We start from the raw sequence: 15,963 nt of genomic DNA, 5'->3' as shown, positions 1-15,963 counted from the left end.
TACCAGGATCAGCTAGCCACATGCCCTAAATTAGGTCTGTTAAATCCCTGCACTATTCCTGATAAATCCGCTGCAGGAGTTCTGTCTTGTTCCTGTCCTTTTCTGTAGTGGTCTAGTGCGCACAATAATATCACGACTATTCCTGTACTATTCGGCCCAAGAATATTGATCCTCTAAACGCAGTGAATGTTGTAATTGGCGGATTCAAAAAAACATCATCATTTTCATATTCGTCAAACACGTGATTTGTGCGGGATGTTTTAGGTTTACTGGGACAGCCGCACTGCCACGTCATCACGAGGCTGCGGGGTGTCAAGATAGAGTATCATCTTTATCATCATCATCATCAATGTCTCAAAACGAGGAGATGGAAGTTGATTCTATTGCGAGGCGTTCCGCATTACTGCGTCCCAGTCCAGATCTGCGCAACAATCAACTGGAAACGGCCACAGTGAACATGGAAAGTTTCCGTAGCACCTTCCGAAACAACACTCGTTGGGGAGGGGATGATCAATCATGGACTCCCCTCCTTAGGACCCTTCTGAGTGTACTTCTGTTAGCGTTATCAGCCGCAGGTTTCGAAGACGTTCAGAGTCCCGAGCGAGCAGACTCGATCGTGGACAGCTTTAGCGACACTGAGCGCAGGGAATGCAAGGATGTGGCAATGAAAGTCCTCAATGACGGCGATTGGCCTCTGTTGATCAAGCACTGTATGTACCAACCAGCATTCGAACAACCGTTACTGACCGGTGGTGCAGTGGGACCGAGGATTCGCCGTGATGGCGGGCGTGAAGCTTCCCCGTCTGGAATGGCCAAAAATGAAAACCCAACCGACTGGAGTAAGTCACGGAATCGATAATTTTCCAGACCTATGTCCATTTCATCATGAGAAAAACTAAGGAGGGGACGTAGGCTGTTGCCCTTGGTGATTCCTAATCTCTTCTCCCTTCAGCAACTTTTCAATCCTTCGCTCGAGAGTACGTTGGCTCACATCACAGCTTGCTACTTGGTACCTTGGATGGTTATTGCTCAAGGAATATACGCCCATACAATCGCTCAATAACCATCATACAGTCTTCCGGGTGTGGCAAGTCTCGTTTAATGGACAAGGTTGCAGAAGAAAGGTTTGCATTCCCCCTGAACATAGGGGAGTCATTGCAGAAGTCGGTGGAGAGTAAATTGTTTTGTCTATCGCTTCCAACGATGTTCGCTGAGCACCTTGAGCAGCTTACCCACCCGCTGATGAGGATGTCCGGAAATTTCTCCTCCCGCAAGTAACAGACACGAACGACAGCCTACATGTCAAATATGCCTGTTTTCTGATACAAATGTTCCACACTGCAAGACCTATTGTTCGCTCGTTCAGATTAAAGGCCCATTCCAGAATTGCAAAGAGGTGGCGTGCATACCTTGCTGAAGGTCAGAGCTTCCGCGAGATGGGTCCGAATCGGAAGAAGTTCTATGGAGATGTAATTAATCGGGCAATGGTACTTGTGCCATATGTGACATCGTTCCCTGAACTCACATTTTCCCCTAGGACCTGATGAGATCTGTGTCTCCAGAAGCAGGAGGCGTTTCCCGGACATCATCGGTTGGGGCACGTTTTCCGACCCTGCAAGCACAACTTGCTGATGCCATCAAGCTCCTTGAACTGGCACTTTACCCTGGCCCGGGGACACCGCCATCGAAAAAGGATGACTGGGATCACTGTGCCTTCTTCCTTTATATCGATGGGGCCCACAATCTCGTTGAGGAGCTTGGGCCTGGAAGTGGGTTGCGAGATCGGAGTGCTTATCACGCTTTTGGGCGCGTTTTGAGTCGGGTCAACCATTTGCCTTTTTTCACCTTATTCCTGTCTACAAATGCGGAATCAAGGCCGTTGGCTCCTAAGGTCGCTGTTCATCCATCGGCGAGGGACTGGGAAAAGGAAGAATTGCCTCCGTACACATTACTGCCATTTGACATATTCTCAGCGGGCCAGTGCGCTGCCCTCGACAGAGGAGACTCGTTAATCACACTGGCGGCAGCATGCTCCAGTGGTAATCTGGTTCGTTTTGGTAGGCCCCTGTTAGTGCTTTACACACAATCCCGAAACCACTCTAACCGGCGCGTGACATCTAGGTGGTACTCGATGTATGAGAACCTGCAAGAAACCACTGAGAATATCTTTACGTTCGCAGTGAAAAAACTCAATCCAATGGGCGATAAGGGTTTTCGATCCCAATGTAAAGATGAGACTAGCAATGAAACGGATGCATCTGCTATGCTTGCATCCCTTGACATCAGGATTCATCTCTCTTTTGACGTTGCGAGAGAAGCTGCGCGGTCAAAGATCTCAACTTTAGTCCAGACTTATATGCGGATCATCTATGCTGTCTCGGAGCATCATGAATTCATATACTCAGGCTATCCCTCCGAACCCGTGCTTGCCGAGGCTGCGGCTCGATTGCTCAACCGAGAGGGTCCCATTGGCTCCGGGGCTCCTCTACCACCAATTGCGTTCAAGGGGCCAGATATACTGAAAGCGGCATATGGTGAGGGGATTCTTAATCGTGGAGAGCGTGGAGAAACCGTGGGACGTCTGCTGATGACCATCGCCCATGATGCTGTCATTATGCGCGACAATCCATTGTACGAGTTTGAGCCGGTGTATCATGTACCCATCAAGGTGCTTGACTTCCTTCAATGCCTTTTCCACAAAAGCCATCACCAAGCCATCTTCCATGCGCTTCCTGTGGCTGCTCAGGAGGGTGCAAAGACCCTTCAGAGTGCGTATGAAAACGCTTATATTAGTTTCTCACACTTCGCTCAGCTGGGAGATAGCAAAGCAACCCGAGTGGAATATCTATCCAAAATACTTTTACGTGGGGCTGCTGTTAACTGCGATGCTCAGCAGTCCCCTGTTGATTTCGTCATTCCGATCCTTTTGGGGGGTCCTGAACAGCCCATCAACCGAAAAGTGACATCTGCGCTCCAAGTGCTGATCAACAACCGCAAATATATACCACCTGGGGATGCCCTCGTGAATCCAAGAGTCACCAGTCCTGACCCTGACGTGCCAGTCCTATCACTCATTCTTGAATTGGGTACTCAGGCGTCGTTCGTCGATGTACGATCTTGTGAGACCCAAAGTGACCACAGATCACCGGATGACAATCACTACCTCATCGTGGCGCGTGGATGCTCTTCCGAGACTTACTCAGTAATTCCCCCAGAGTACGATACCAAGTATTCCTACTTACTGCGGGATCTAGTGTTGCTCGGTGATTTCGCAAGAAAACGCAATATTCGCCAGGTATTGCAGCAAAAGCCGGCTTTCTATGGCGAAAAGGGTGAATCTTGGATTTGGTGAACACTTGCCGGTCATCCAATGTGTTGAGGCTGTAGCTCGGTTGCTCAACCGAAAGGACCTTGGAGGCTCTGAGACACCCCTACCACCCATTGCATTCAAAGGACCGAACATACTGAAGGCTGCATATGGTGAAAGGATTCTTGAGCGTGGAGAGGCTGTGGGACGTCTGCTAATGACCATTGCCCATGATGCGGTCATTATGCGCGATAATCCATCATATGAGTTTGACCCAGTATTCCATGTACATATCAAGGTGCTCGACTCCTTTTCCACAATAGGCATCATGACACCATTCTCGATGCACTTCCTGTGGTTGCTCAAGAGGGTGCAAAGACCCCTGAAAGTGCATATGAAAACTCTTATATCAGTTTTTCACACTTCGTCCAGCTGGGAGATGACAAAGCAGTCCAAGTGGAATATCTATCCAAGTTGCTTTTGCGTGGGGCTGCTGCCAACTGTTACGCTCAACAGCCCATCGAGCGAAAGAAGACATCTGCACTCCAAGTGCAAATTAAGAACCGCAAAAATATACCAGCTGGGGATGCCCTCGTAAATCCAAGCATCAAGAGTCCTGACCCTGACGTGCCAGTTCTATCGCTCTTTCTTGAATTAGGTGATCATACTTCGTCTGTCAATGTACAATTCTACGAACCTCGTCGAACTCGAAGCGGCCAGAGATTACCGCACGAAAATCACTACCTCATTGTGGCGCATGGTTGCTCCTCCGCAACTTACTCTGTGATTCCCCGGGGGTACGCAGCGTTGCTACGGTCTTCAGTGTTGTTCGATGACTTCCCTAGACGCTTCAACATTCGCTATGCATTACAGCAGAAGCCCATTCTCTATGGTGAAAAGGCTGACTGTTGGGATTGGTGAACATTTGCCAGTCATCCGATGTGTGGACAATAGAAGCTAATGAGTTGATTCACCCCGTGTCAATTATCCTGATGAAATATCATTCAATGTAATGCATCACGTCCCATCCACACCCTGGTAAATATCTTTGAGTACTGGCATGTAGGCCTCAACCTGGCGATCCAATCATCAATGTGTCTCTGAGTTGGCTTGTTGCTCAGGGTACCACTGGCCAGTTATTAAATTCCGCCGTTACGAACTGCCTTTATTTCTATACGCGCTAGCTGTTTAGAGAGTGAAAATGCGATATATCATTCGCAGACTCCCAAGGCGGCCCACCCTCTAAAGGGATGATCAGAAGGAAATTAGCTAAAAGACACATGTTACTCACCCCGTAGAGGATAATGCCTTGTTCATCGATCATAACACCGGAAGCCTCGAACGAGTCAGGATAGAAGGGGATCGTAACCTTCGATTCCAGATAAGGTATCCTGATCGGGTCCCGTTCAAGAAACTGTTCTGCGATCGGTGGTATTGAATTGATATCTATTCCATCGACAAGTCCAACATGTTCGCCCCGCAAAGCAGGTTTCCTTTCCAGTTGGATACCTGAATGTTTAGGCATGTTCTCAGGGCTGAAGCACTCGGCCCTCCTGATGCGATTGCGATTGAAATCGAGCACTTCGACTTGTGTGCCATGAGCATTCGAATCAACTAAAGTGCAACAGCGATCACCCTGTACGGTGGCCCCTGATTTGGCGAACCGCTTTGCAGGGAGCCACGTTGTAAACTTTGCCCATTGTGACCACGGCACATGAGTGACTGATTTTGACGATTCTTTCGAGGGTGTTGATGATACATCGATTTCTGGGGACGATCGGAGGCAATCGAGGGAAAGGAGGGAATCGATATCTACCAAGACGTTGTATGAACCGGAGTATGAGGTCCTCGATGATACCACCGCTTCGACCCGCCGTGTGTAAACTAAGGCGATCCCCAGCACAAGCAAGCTTCCACGGCCTGCAGCAAACGCTGTCTCCTCTTGGGACTGGTAGTTCGGGTACGCGGCGCAACCGTGCCGCGGAGTATATCGGGATAAGGGATTCGAATCACTCCATACACTCATGCTCCATAGGTCCTTTTGCATGAATTTTGGCAAGTGGAGGATAGCGACGTGCTTTGGAGGATATACGTTCGAACCAAGGGTATTGTCCGCATCATGATCAGTGTCAGAAATGTCGTAAACATCCAAAGCGGCTGCACGCCGACGAAAGACGTCAACATAGCATCTCGTTATGGCGATCAAGCGAGGAGATAGTATGGTAACCTTCTCTGGGCATAACACACTCCCTTTCAGAACCTGAAAAAGTAATATCAGTTCACCCTCTGCGTGCGTACAAGCAGTGGACCTTCGCACCGATTGAATCGTCCCAGACTTCCAATGCACAATGACTGTCAGACAAGGATTAAGAAATAATACAACTAAATCATCGATTATTTGAGTTTGACAAGCAGGCAGGATGTCAAAGGTGAAATCTATTTCATGGCTTGCAGCCTGAGGATGGAGTTCGTTGCTCGACAAAGTACGCAGGTGCAGCTTGAGTTGTTGGGAACTAGAAGCATTTTTTCAAAATATATAGTTCGCTCTTACGCAAACGGAACGAACTCACTCAACGTTTGGGAGGTGCTGGATTAGAACGAGTAAGTCTTGGTCGGGATCCATGCCGAAGTGGTGGATGGTGTCAAGATTGTGGAATTTCCATGTGATCATTTGGGAGTGGGAAGACGACTCCGAGGGCAGCTAATAGGTGATAGTTTTTAGTCAGAAGAAAATAACAAAATATCCTCCAGGACACACTTTACAGAATGTTAAGGACTTTCCGTCCACGATCCCAAGAACGGATTTAACCAGCGCATGAACAGATGTAATATTAGCATGAATGATATTCTCCTTCGTAAATTTAAGGAATTTCCATCGGTCTTCGTGCTTAAGTAGTGCTTGTAGGCGTGTAATGGTGCCGAGTCCATTTCCAAGGGGACCGTCAACCAAATGATGACATTCTAACTCGATGATATATTGGAGCGACTTGGAGGAGTCGATTGTGTCTAGCCATGTCTTGCATACCTTGGGGGTTGAGCTCAGTCCGTTAGGGGAATTGGGTGTCAGCATCCAGAACGAAGAAAAGAACCTGTCGAGCGCGAACAAGATCGCGAAAATGAAGAATCTTCAGAATATCAATCAGGAGTTCGCGAGGGACGTCCATATTAATGTCAAATGCCGTTTTTTATGTGAGTAGGATTTTCCTGGCACTGGAACTGGCGTTCTGCGACTCCCTGGCGAGTTGAGATCATGTTATTACGTAATCTATTGCCAAGCCGAAGATTTGTCGCGCGGGGTATTTCTTTCAAGTCAGGACAAGTCTTAGGAGCGCGGCGAGTCAGTCGGGCGTTCATGTGGCGGAGCCCTGCTGTTGCGTGTCATGGGTGATGAAATAGGCGCTGGCTATGGACTAATCAGCCAGGATCCGGACTTAATAGGAACATGGGGCCCCGCCGCCACGTGTTACAATGCAGGCAATTATGTAATATCACCGCAAGGGATTTGTATTCACCCGAGCCACAGCGTGTGTCATGAGGCCAGTTATTCCTTTCTTTTTATCGTTTTGACTTACATTGTGTACATTACTTATAGCTACGTGCATCTCTACGCATTCAGTCCACACAGACACATAACCACGCTCAGACTCATGAGTACTGGGATACTGTACTCGCACGACCAACAACCGGTTCCCACGGCCTCCGGGAATTGCCGGAGGCACCCAATCAATTCAGTTGTGTTGATTTTTAATTCAATCCAAGACCTTCGTGTGACGCGTGACCGGTTGTTGGTCGTGTTAGTACAGTAATTGATATTACTACCCGTCCAACGTATATACGCAAACTAATTTCAGATCCTTACCACCCAAGTGTGGACTTGGTTAACATGATTGTGCCCTCTCTACCCAGGTTTGTAGAGATCTCCTTTCTTCGGAGAATAGCCTTCTCAACGTAGTTCTTTGTCACAGCGTGCGCTTGTAGTTTCCGAACCTGGAAAGGTCAAAATTGTCGATGACCAGCCTGTTCCCAAAATTAACTGCTCATCAAAGTGAAAGCAGTTGCTCCCAACCCCACGGATTGGAGGACTGGCGAATACCTACTCGTTTCTTGAACATATCGGTTTCTGGATAATTGAGCACGTTGATAGACTTCTAAAGCCCGGAGACTCGACTGGCAGTAACTTTGCAGGAGTCATTGTAGAAATCGGGAAGGGGAAGTTTAGGTCCACGAAATACAACTCTGACTCCGGTTCCATAAAGGGGTTCGATATTGGAGACGTTGTAGCAGGCTTCGTCCATGATGACTACATCGACGGGAGCAATGGCGCTTTTCCCAAGGCTCCGTATCACCTTTACTTTTTGGAATCTGTAAAAGCTCGACCCGAGATGACTTAATGTTAGCGTTACAGGAATAATTTTTAACTGATTGACGGGAGTATAGGTTTGGCGTAAGTCTGATCATCCCTCCTATCTCGATGCGTGTAGCATGTGAAGCATCGCTCTCCACCGCGGTGCAGGTGAACAGATCATGCCTCACATGCCGCCTCAAACCTTGCTAGGTCCTGTACCACTGCGTGGGATACTCAACGAACACCCCCACCAGAGCTCTCCAAACTCCATAGATTTTGATCGGGCGGGTTCGACCTTCCTCAGCCTCTTCGCCATATTGCTAGCTAAGCTATCCGGATTACGGGTCATATCTCCCAAGGAATCATGAGTTGCTCAGGAGGCTGGGCGCAGACGTGACGCGCGATTATAAGGGCTCGGCGGTGGCTCCTGAAATCAGCGAGCCTTTTGGTGGGATCCTGCAGCCCTGGATATCCCTCATCCCCATGTAGTGCTAAATTTTCCAGTGCTAATTTCGATATCATTCATGTAGGATCTACTCAACAGGTTGTTAATGCTCTTGTACACATAATTGTATTGCGTATGTGTTCTCGGTTTTCATCCATTCCTTCTCGCAGCGACATGATTGTCGTCTATTCCGCTCTTCAACCCGGCACGGATGATTTCCACGAGATGCGCAACTGGTACAAGCGTCTTCCTCAACTTATTGAGGCAAGAGAAATAGGTGTAGTGTTCTACTCAGGAGGCACAGGGGTGCTGGGCTTCAAGAAAGGGTTGGATTATCTGGGGCATGGGAAGGCTAGCGCCGAAAAGCTGGTTGATCAATGGTGTTCGGGCAACGCTGTATTATGGTGTTGTCTAACCAACTCGATATCTATGTCGACTGTATTGCACGGAATTAGTCTTCCATCTCAGCTAGAGAGTAAATCTGTGACGAACTGCATTCTGTTGCTGTAACAAGATAATTCCGAACATAGACAGACTCTGTCCCTGCGCTTGGATAAGGGCTTGATAAACTATAAATGGGTTTAGTCCATTCGCGCATTGGAAGGGTCCCTCAGCGCCCAAGTCTATTCTAGAACTCAAGGATGGAGTGCTTGGTCACTTCAGCACATATGGCTGATGTTTCCAGTTCAGCCACACCGCGTGGCCAAAAACTTGCTGGAGAAGGCTGCTGGGCGCGGAAGTCGAGACGGCTGCGGCAAAGGGATATTCATGGCGCCGGACACCACCTGATTTATCTGTTCGTTGACCGAGCGACTCCGAGCACCATCGAAATGAAAGTTGTCGAAGTGGTCGCAGATATCGATGATTCATCGAAACATAGATGAGGATCTGGCTAAATGGAAACTGAGCCAAACCAGACTCGGTCGCTCATGGACGCGCGCAATAAACAACGCGGTTTGTATTGCTTTGAATTATTCGATGCAAGTCACATGCTACGGGGTTAAACATAAGGCCGATCACCCACTCCGAAACAATTGAATGCGCGGGCAAGATCGGACCATATTATATTGCTTGTGACTTGTATCGGAAGCGGGAGCGTTTGGACATTAACTCAGACTGGGGGCACTGTCCTTCTCTTCAACTTGTTGAAATGCCTGATCAAAAGTCTGACGTTGTACATGCCATTGAGGAATCCCAACCAGTCCCTGGAAGTTCATCGTCATCATCACCAACGCAGAAGAAGAGCACACCAATGTCCAGTTATGTGTGCCCTATCTGTCTCTCCCCGCCTCGTATGTCAACATTGACGCTGTGTGGCCACATTCTTTGCGCATCCTGTTTATGGGATTCCGTACGCAGCGCTAGGGTGCGCGAGTTGGATGGACCTGCCCCGGGTACAAACAACGCTCGATGTCCTGTGTGTCGTGAGGATTTGAAGGGATGGGATTGGAAGGGCGGGGGAGTTATTGGGCTGGAGATGAAGGCTGCGCCCCAGTAGCTGCCTTCGTAACCCTGCCGTAGTCTTCATCGCGGCACAACCGCGCATCGCTCAACTTCAAATAATGACTCAAAAACGAATCACTGTCGCTCGTTCCTGTGGTCAATGAACTTATCGCGCACTACATTGTACGATACAATCTTGTAACTCCCAGCCACAGCACTGAAGTTTGTTATACCAGCTTGAAATCCCTCCGCCGACTACGTAACCCTCCATTAATCCCCATATTTATCTCGTGTAAAAGTGCGGTCTTGCACAATGTGTATACCATTGTGCAACTGCGCTTTTGTGTCCGACTAATCGGCATCGTAGCGGGAAGCGGTCCAGGTGAAATTGGCAACCTTTCTAGGGGGACAATCCCGTGAGCAACTGGCACAAGAGTCTGGGTTTCAATTTGTCTAGGGATTGGCTGGCAGTTCAACTTGAAACCCCCTACTTAATATATTCGGCTAATTCCGTTACAACTGCTTGAGACTCGTGGGTCAGCCGAGATCGAAATCCTCGCTCTTATGGAAGTCTATCATCATGGATCCTCTCCCAAAACTTCGTTCTGCGTTTCTCAGTGGTTGCCTTCATCGTCATGCCCTTTCATCCTAGGCCATCTCGTCACACGCACCCTCAACGGCATCAATGGCACTTGAAGCACAAACATGTTCGGAGAAGATCACACCATGAGTCGACTCATTTGCAGCATCCCCTCCAGCGTCAGCTCGTGGTTGCGGTGGATGCGCAGACATCACTGGTCACTGTGGAAGGAGATCCTCCTGTTCCTCCCCAGAATTATCGCGTTAACTCTTCCGTCATCGACAACACGCCTCAGCGTCCGGGTTCAGTTGTTTCGAGTGGTCAGACGGCGGCTAAAGATGGTTTTGATGGTTCAGAGTCCACACCCATACCAATCGTTGAGGTCGACCCAACGTCAACTCTTGAGCCCTCTATTGCCCCGTCTTTGTACCCTTTGTCATTGCTGGCACCTTCATCTCCTTTGACACAGGAACCACAATCTTTCACGCATCATCAACAGCCCTTTGACGCAATTCCTGGCCTGAAACCAACGCCTTCATCAATGGGCCAGTCCCCTTCCCTGGCGACCCATGAACCGGCGCCGGTGTCGCAAACCGATTTTAATTTTTCCCCTCAGACTTACGCACTTGGCCCTGGTTCTTCTGTCACCCATTCCAACCTTGCACCGACACCAGCAACGACTTTCATCATTTCGTCTGCGCTCCCATTATCATCTTCGTCGTCTGCTACATTCTTCACCACTGCCACCACCAGTGCGCCCCCTACGTTGGCGTCACGTCCTAGCGGCAACAGCAGCCTAAAAGCTGGCGTTGTGGTCGCTGCTGCACTCGGTGGCTGTCTTGCGACAATCCTCTTGCTTTTCGGGGTCATGTGGCTAGTTCGTATGAGATCGCGGAACGAGGATAGCCTAGAATATCTTTCGAGCATCCGGGGGGATTCATCTAATGAAATGGAGAGAGTACCGGATATCGAAGAGCTACCGAACGAGGAGCTCTCCATGGAGGACGCCGAACGAGTCTTACGTGTAACGAATCCTGGGGACGACGACCTGTCGCTCAATTCAGAGGCAGGGGTTCTTTCCTTGAGCGGGGGTCATGTGCCGATGGATGGTCTTGGTCTTACACTCCCTCCCGATGCTGTGTACGGGACGCCGAGGGTAGCAGCTCCTCGTTTCATGTCAGTCATGAGAGATGGGGGTTTGCCTATTCCCCCGCCCCCTGCATTGAGTCTGGAACAAGGGGAAAAGAGGTCGCTGCACGATATCGAAGCGAATGCAGGAAGCAGGCTGTCACGGCTCCAATCTGCCGCTAGCTCCCACAAGTCTAATAGATGTGGTACTGACGCTAACTTATCTCGTGCTGTTTCGTCTGTCTACTCCATAGCTTCGGAGGGTTATGGTTACGCTCTTCGTCCGTCGACGCCCCAAGCGGAAGGTTGGGCCGCTTCACTCCGTAGCAACCTTTACGCTGCCATCCAGCGAATGGCAAGCACCACGAAGAGGAATGATGGCTACAAATTGAGAGAGGAAGAGATCCCCGAGCCCTGGACGAAGCAGCCCGCAAGACCTACGAGCCAGCGGACACTACGGCTTGGCACGGTGTCTCGGGATGGAAGTGTAAGAAGCACCATCTCGTTAAGGCACGGGTCAGGTGTCACGCCGATATTGGATATGGATTCGGGTAGTCAGACGTATCTTGGGCGAGGCGACTTGCAATTGACTGCTGGTGCCATGTCTGTTTCGGTGCGCACATACTCTGTTGTTTACCTTGTATTGGAAACATCTGACACCGCATTACCTGCGTAGTTCTATTCACCCTACGACCCTTCTGTCTTGTCCCTCCCAGCTGAGCCTGACGATGATCTTCCTGAAGTTGAATTGCCATCCGAACCCCGTAGCGCAACAGGTTATATAAGCAATCGAGTGTCCTCATGTACAACTGGGAGTGGCAGGCCATACACGAATCCCGACTCCAATCCCGCTGCCACCACTCCAGACCCCAGCAGCGCGAAGATAACTTCACAAGACGCCCCGCCCGCACTGGTTGATGGAGCGTCACCAATTAATTCACGATCGTCGAAACCAATAAAGACGGAATCAGAAGCATCCCGACGATCACCCAGGCCATTCTTGAGGCAAAGGCAGTCCGGAATGAGCACCTCTTCGCAGTCATTCGATGAACTTAAGTGATTGGAGCATTTTAAGCATCATTTTGATCATTCGATCTTGATCTATCTTTGGGTTCTGCAATACCTGGAGCATTGTATCCTCCCCTGCCATTGCAGTTGTGTCATTCCTTGTATTACGTAATCGTGCTGGGTAATCAGCCTCTCTTTAGCTGGGTTGCAGGCTGCAGCCAACCTATGACTTGGAGGCTAGCTAAATCTGCTGTAGTGCGTTCGTTCAGCAATCTCGACCCCAGGATTGTTGGGGGAGGAATGAGGTCTCTCTACAGTGACCTTGTTAACGATGATGGAATGCACGGCGCGGGTGCGGCACAGCTGCAGGTTTACGCATTGCAACACGCGCGCCCTAGTCCCCCAACTTGCTCTGTTTCCTGCGTATAGGCAAATGTACAGACACTGCGTCACCTGTGATGCAATAACAGCAATTGAGTCACGCTAGAGGGTCGAGGTTGGGGGAAGAATGCTAAACATAGTCCATGTGCATAAACAAGAGCAGAAAGAGAGATCGCATTGAGTAAGCGGGGAAGGAATCAAACCGTTCAAAGGAAACTAAAACAAGCAGAAGAGTGGATGGAAGAAGCCGTTTAAACTAAGGCACTCGCCATAGAAAGGTCATGATACTCGCGTCAAAGAGCAAAAATCCAAATTGATACAGTGGCCGAGTCGAACCTAGCAGATGACACAGCACTTTCCGGTGTCCTCAGCAGCATCGCTTCGCCTCCTGTCCCTAGATCCTGAATGGTGATGGGAAGAAGCACCGAGCAGCATGCTAGCCCGGGTGGCAGCCTCAAAGACGTCGTCGACACCTTGGTTCCTCTTGGAAGAGCACTCCTTGTATGTTCGCGCACCAATCGCGCGCGCAACTTGTTCGCCTCGAGCTCGGGTAACATAAGGCAGGTCTTCGTCGTGGGGAGCGCCACTGATGGCGTTCGGTGGACGGAGGTCCGACTTGCAACCAACAAGGATAACGGGGACGTGTGGCCCGCATATCTGGCGCACTTCTTCAATCCACTACAAGATGGACAAGGTGAGCAATAAAGCACAGGACTCGAATGGCCACACCTACCTTGAATCTTACGTTGTCCAGGGAGTCTGGGGTGTCAATAGCGAAAGCTATCAAGATAACATGCGCTTTCGAATAGGAGAGAGGCCGAAGGCGCTGCGGTCCCAAATTACTAAAATGGAAACTAATCGGGATTGGACTTCCGCATTTACCTCATATTCTTCCTGACCGCTGAGATTGGCGCCCTTTCAGTACCTCTCATAGAGCTATAAAAGGACTGCTTACGCGGTATCCCATAACGCCAGTTGCACCGGCTTGCCGTCCAGTCGGATCTCAGCGACGTAATTTTCAAATATTGCTGTATCAAAGTTTCTCAGATAGGTGTTTTTATGACTGGAATCTGGAAGGAGAGGCTTACTCGGCTCCTGTATAGTTGTACCGACAAGTTGTCCTCAATATTCTGGATGACTCCAAGTGCAGTGGTGCACTCACGTATTCTTTCGGAAACTCGCCCATAGCAAACCTAACAACACGATAAGCCTATGATAATATATTACAGTGACAACTCTGCTTACACGCAAAGCAGACTGGTCTGGACGTCAAAAGTGCATTCAGTAAAGACGAACACCATAGGCGCGATTGTTATGGAAGGCATAGGGGACCGAAAACAGATATGCATGGAAGAAATGCTAGGCTCACCTTTCCACAGGCGCCATCACCCACAATAACTAGCTTACGCCTGATCTGTGTTGAACGCGTCGATAGTCAGCAATACAGCCAACATGTCCCATTGCATAGCGCAACACAGGGAAAAGTACGTACAGGGATTTGTGAGGACATGATGGCTCAACCCAGTGTAGAGTAGAAGTACACCTGGAGAAGGGGGTGAAAGAAGAGAGGTTGAAGGAAAAAGGGACAAGCCCGAGGCTGTGACTTTGAGGATCGAGTTGGAGGACACTGGGCGGCCGTTGCCGAGATTCCTCATTTCCCGTTATGGGCAGGTGTCCTTGAAGCTTCGTTCTAACTGCTACTTATGATCAGGTGAGGATGCGATGATCAACGCGTTGGAACTTCCCAATTGACATCTATAATCCCCCAGCTGAAGCCTACATTTAGGGTCTTACCCTTATCTCACCTTGTCTCGCACCAGCGCCACAAGTTTTGGAGCCAAGATCTCCCTCGTGCCATTTCTGGATCCCATCCACACACCTCCAACTTATCAAGTTCATTCACTCTGTGCTGCAACAAATCCATCTTGCTGAGGATATCATGGCGTTACCCACTAGATCATCAAATTCACCGACATCGAAACGGAAAAGTCCTGAGCTTGATTCCAGTCCACCAGAGAAGCGGCAAAGGACCCACGATTCTCGTATGTACTTTTTGTTTTTCCATCGTTCTCATCCTGACCCAGCCAAGTCGAGGAAATGACCTCCCAACCAGGTAAGTGGACTCTTCTCAGTTACTTCATAAAAGGGCGATCAACTCGTGTTTAGCTCCTCACAATACTCCTCACAAATCATCGAGATACACTAGTATGACTTCCACCCCGCCTATTTTTTTTTCCTCAACTGACACACTGTATAGATGTCGAGGTCTCGAGTCAACGGAGCCCTGGTATGAAAATCTTGGATTCGATGAGCCCTGAAACGAGGAAGGCTTTGTTGGATGCACGTGCTCGCAATATCAGAGACGTGTTAGCTGTAAGCCGAGTTGGTCGATATGATGGTATTCATTAGAGTTCAACATGATCATTACAGGCCCCAAATTTTGCTGAGGATTCAGGTGATGCTTGCCACGTGTTGGTGTTATTACCGCTAACCTCCATTCTCAGGAGCTGAACAACTAAAGCGGAACGACTTCTGTATCTTGTATCATGATGAGGCTATTTTGAAGCACATCATGGAATACGATATTTCTGATGCTGTCCAATGGGAACTCGCGCGTTTTGCAGCTCTTTTCGACCAAGACATTTCCCTGACTGACCGTATCGCGGACCTACTTAAGCAGCTGAGAGGTCCAAACGTTGCTGCACGCCAGTTCAACAGGGTTGTCCAAGGCGTGTTGAGCAACGGGGTGGGAGATGGACCAGAAATCGGTGCGTTTCTTCTGGAGGTGCAAACATCAAGCGCATTTGCACTGGAAGGCGGACCGAACGACGTATTTCATGCATTGGATTGGGAAGATGCTTCCTCAGAAGCAGAACGTTTAGGTATCAATGACTCGCCCACTCCGATATACGGCGGCCAAGGCACGTTCTTCTTGATGCGTCCATCCTCGCGCTAACACTCGGCGGTAGTTGTTCAACGAGTATGCCTCGAACTGTCACAAAAGGCTGTAGCTTCTAAACGAGTCCCCCTATCAGAAAAATACGTATTCCGATTTCAAAAGCTCCATATGGGGCCATCATGCAGAGCCACAAGGTTTTATGGATCTAAGCGAGTCATACGTGTTTCCGTTCCCGACTCAATCATAAGGAGCGACGGGGAGCTGCTCGTAGAGTTCTTTACTCAACGCTTTCTTTTCAATGGTAGAGTCTTCCAGGCGTTATTCTCTAAAGATGCCACCGTGTATCTCGTGGAAACATCGAGACTACGAAGCTTCAACCAGGATCCCTACTTAAAATCTTTATGGCAGCTGATTAACTGGCATAATC

General features: G+C 49.3%; 7 protein-coding genes across 7 annotated transcripts; 5 read left to right on the top strand and 2 right to left on the bottom strand.

The window, feature by feature from the left end:
* Nucleotides 1–224: 224 nt before the first annotated feature.
* EI90DRAFT_3047708 (uncharacterized protein) lies at nucleotides 225–3,655 on the top strand. Its single transcript, XM_039059567.1, has 6 exons — nucleotides 225–710; nucleotides 759–839; nucleotides 953–1,174; nucleotides 1,228–1,487; nucleotides 1,538–2,067; nucleotides 2,122–3,655. Exons 1-6 carry the CDS (start codon nucleotides 350–352, stop codon nucleotides 3,350–3,352), a joined length of 2,685 nt encoding a protein of 894 aa, XP_038919019.1. The 5' UTR covers nucleotides 225–349; the 3' UTR covers nucleotides 3,353–3,655.
* A 534-nt stretch (nucleotides 3,656–4,189) lies between these two features.
* Nucleotides 4,190–6,759, bottom strand: EI90DRAFT_3287834 (uncharacterized protein). Its single transcript, XM_039067076.1, has 5 exons — nucleotides 6,066–6,759; nucleotides 5,878–6,008; nucleotides 5,625–5,820; nucleotides 4,599–5,567; nucleotides 4,190–4,549 (listed from the first exon to the last, which is right to left on the bottom strand). Exons 1-5 carry the CDS (start codon nucleotides 6,375–6,377, stop codon nucleotides 4,496–4,498), a joined length of 1,662 nt encoding a protein of 553 aa, XP_038919018.1. The 5' UTR covers nucleotides 6,378–6,759; the 3' UTR covers nucleotides 4,190–4,495.
* Nucleotides 6,760–7,885: 1,126 nt separating this feature from the next.
* EI90DRAFT_3047703 (uncharacterized protein) lies at nucleotides 7,886–9,030 on the top strand. Its single transcript, XM_039059566.1, has 2 exons — nucleotides 7,886–8,533; nucleotides 8,590–9,030. The coding sequence occupies exons 1-2, from the start codon at nucleotides 8,233–8,235 to the stop codon at nucleotides 8,613–8,615; spliced, it is 327 nt and encodes a 108-aa protein (XP_038919017.1). The 5' UTR covers nucleotides 7,886–8,232; the 3' UTR covers nucleotides 8,616–9,030.
* Nucleotides 9,031–9,316: 286 nt separating this feature from the next.
* Nucleotides 9,317–9,583, top strand: EI90DRAFT_2832065 (uncharacterized protein; the record flags this gene model as incomplete). The annotated part of the gene is made up of 1 exon (XM_039053626.1): nucleotides 9,317–9,583. A coding segment is annotated over one exon (267 nt), but the record flags the coding sequence as incomplete, so codon positions are not given.
* Nucleotides 9,584–9,912: 329 nt separating this feature from the next.
* EI90DRAFT_281983 (uncharacterized protein) lies at nucleotides 9,913–12,395 on the top strand. The gene is made up of 2 exons (XM_039053566.1): nucleotides 9,913–11,861; nucleotides 11,925–12,395. The coding sequence occupies exons 1-2, from the start codon at nucleotides 10,176–10,178 to the stop codon at nucleotides 12,306–12,308; spliced, it is 2,070 nt and encodes a 689-aa protein (XP_038919015.1). The 5' UTR covers nucleotides 9,913–10,175; the 3' UTR covers nucleotides 12,309–12,395.
* A 526-nt stretch (nucleotides 12,396–12,921) lies between these two features.
* EI90DRAFT_3047698 (P-loop containing nucleoside triphosphate hydrolase protein) lies at nucleotides 12,922–14,206 on the bottom strand. Its single transcript, XM_039059565.1, has 8 exons — nucleotides 14,130–14,206; nucleotides 13,883–14,051; nucleotides 13,800–13,830; nucleotides 13,726–13,732; nucleotides 13,593–13,665; nucleotides 13,520–13,538; nucleotides 13,371–13,463; nucleotides 12,922–13,315 (listed from the first exon to the last, which is right to left on the bottom strand). Exons 2-8 carry the CDS (start codon nucleotides 13,984–13,986, stop codon nucleotides 12,974–12,976), a joined length of 669 nt encoding a protein of 222 aa, XP_038919014.1. The 5' UTR covers nucleotides 13,987–14,051; nucleotides 14,130–14,206; the 3' UTR covers nucleotides 12,922–12,973.
* Nucleotides 14,207–14,489: 283 nt separating this feature from the next.
* Nucleotides 14,490–15,946, top strand: EI90DRAFT_281890 (uncharacterized protein). The gene is made up of 7 exons (XM_039053561.1): nucleotides 14,490–14,679; nucleotides 14,727–14,750; nucleotides 14,895–15,010; nucleotides 15,068–15,092; nucleotides 15,142–15,558; nucleotides 15,607–15,617; nucleotides 15,673–15,946. Exons 1-7 carry the CDS (start codon nucleotides 14,577–14,579, stop codon nucleotides 15,781–15,783), a joined length of 807 nt encoding a protein of 268 aa, XP_038919013.1. The 5' UTR covers nucleotides 14,490–14,576; the 3' UTR covers nucleotides 15,784–15,946.
* The last annotated feature ends 17 nt before the right edge of the window (nucleotides 15,947–15,963 follow it).

Source organism: Cantharellus anzutake (assembly GCF_015039405.1).
Source record: "Cantharellus anzutake strain C23 chromosome Unknown EI90scaffold_12, whole genome shotgun sequence".
Taxonomy (NCBI): Eukaryota; Fungi; Basidiomycota; class Agaricomycetes; order Cantharellales; family Hydnaceae; genus Cantharellus; species Cantharellus anzutake.
This window is presented reverse-complemented; position numbering and strand designations above follow the sequence as displayed.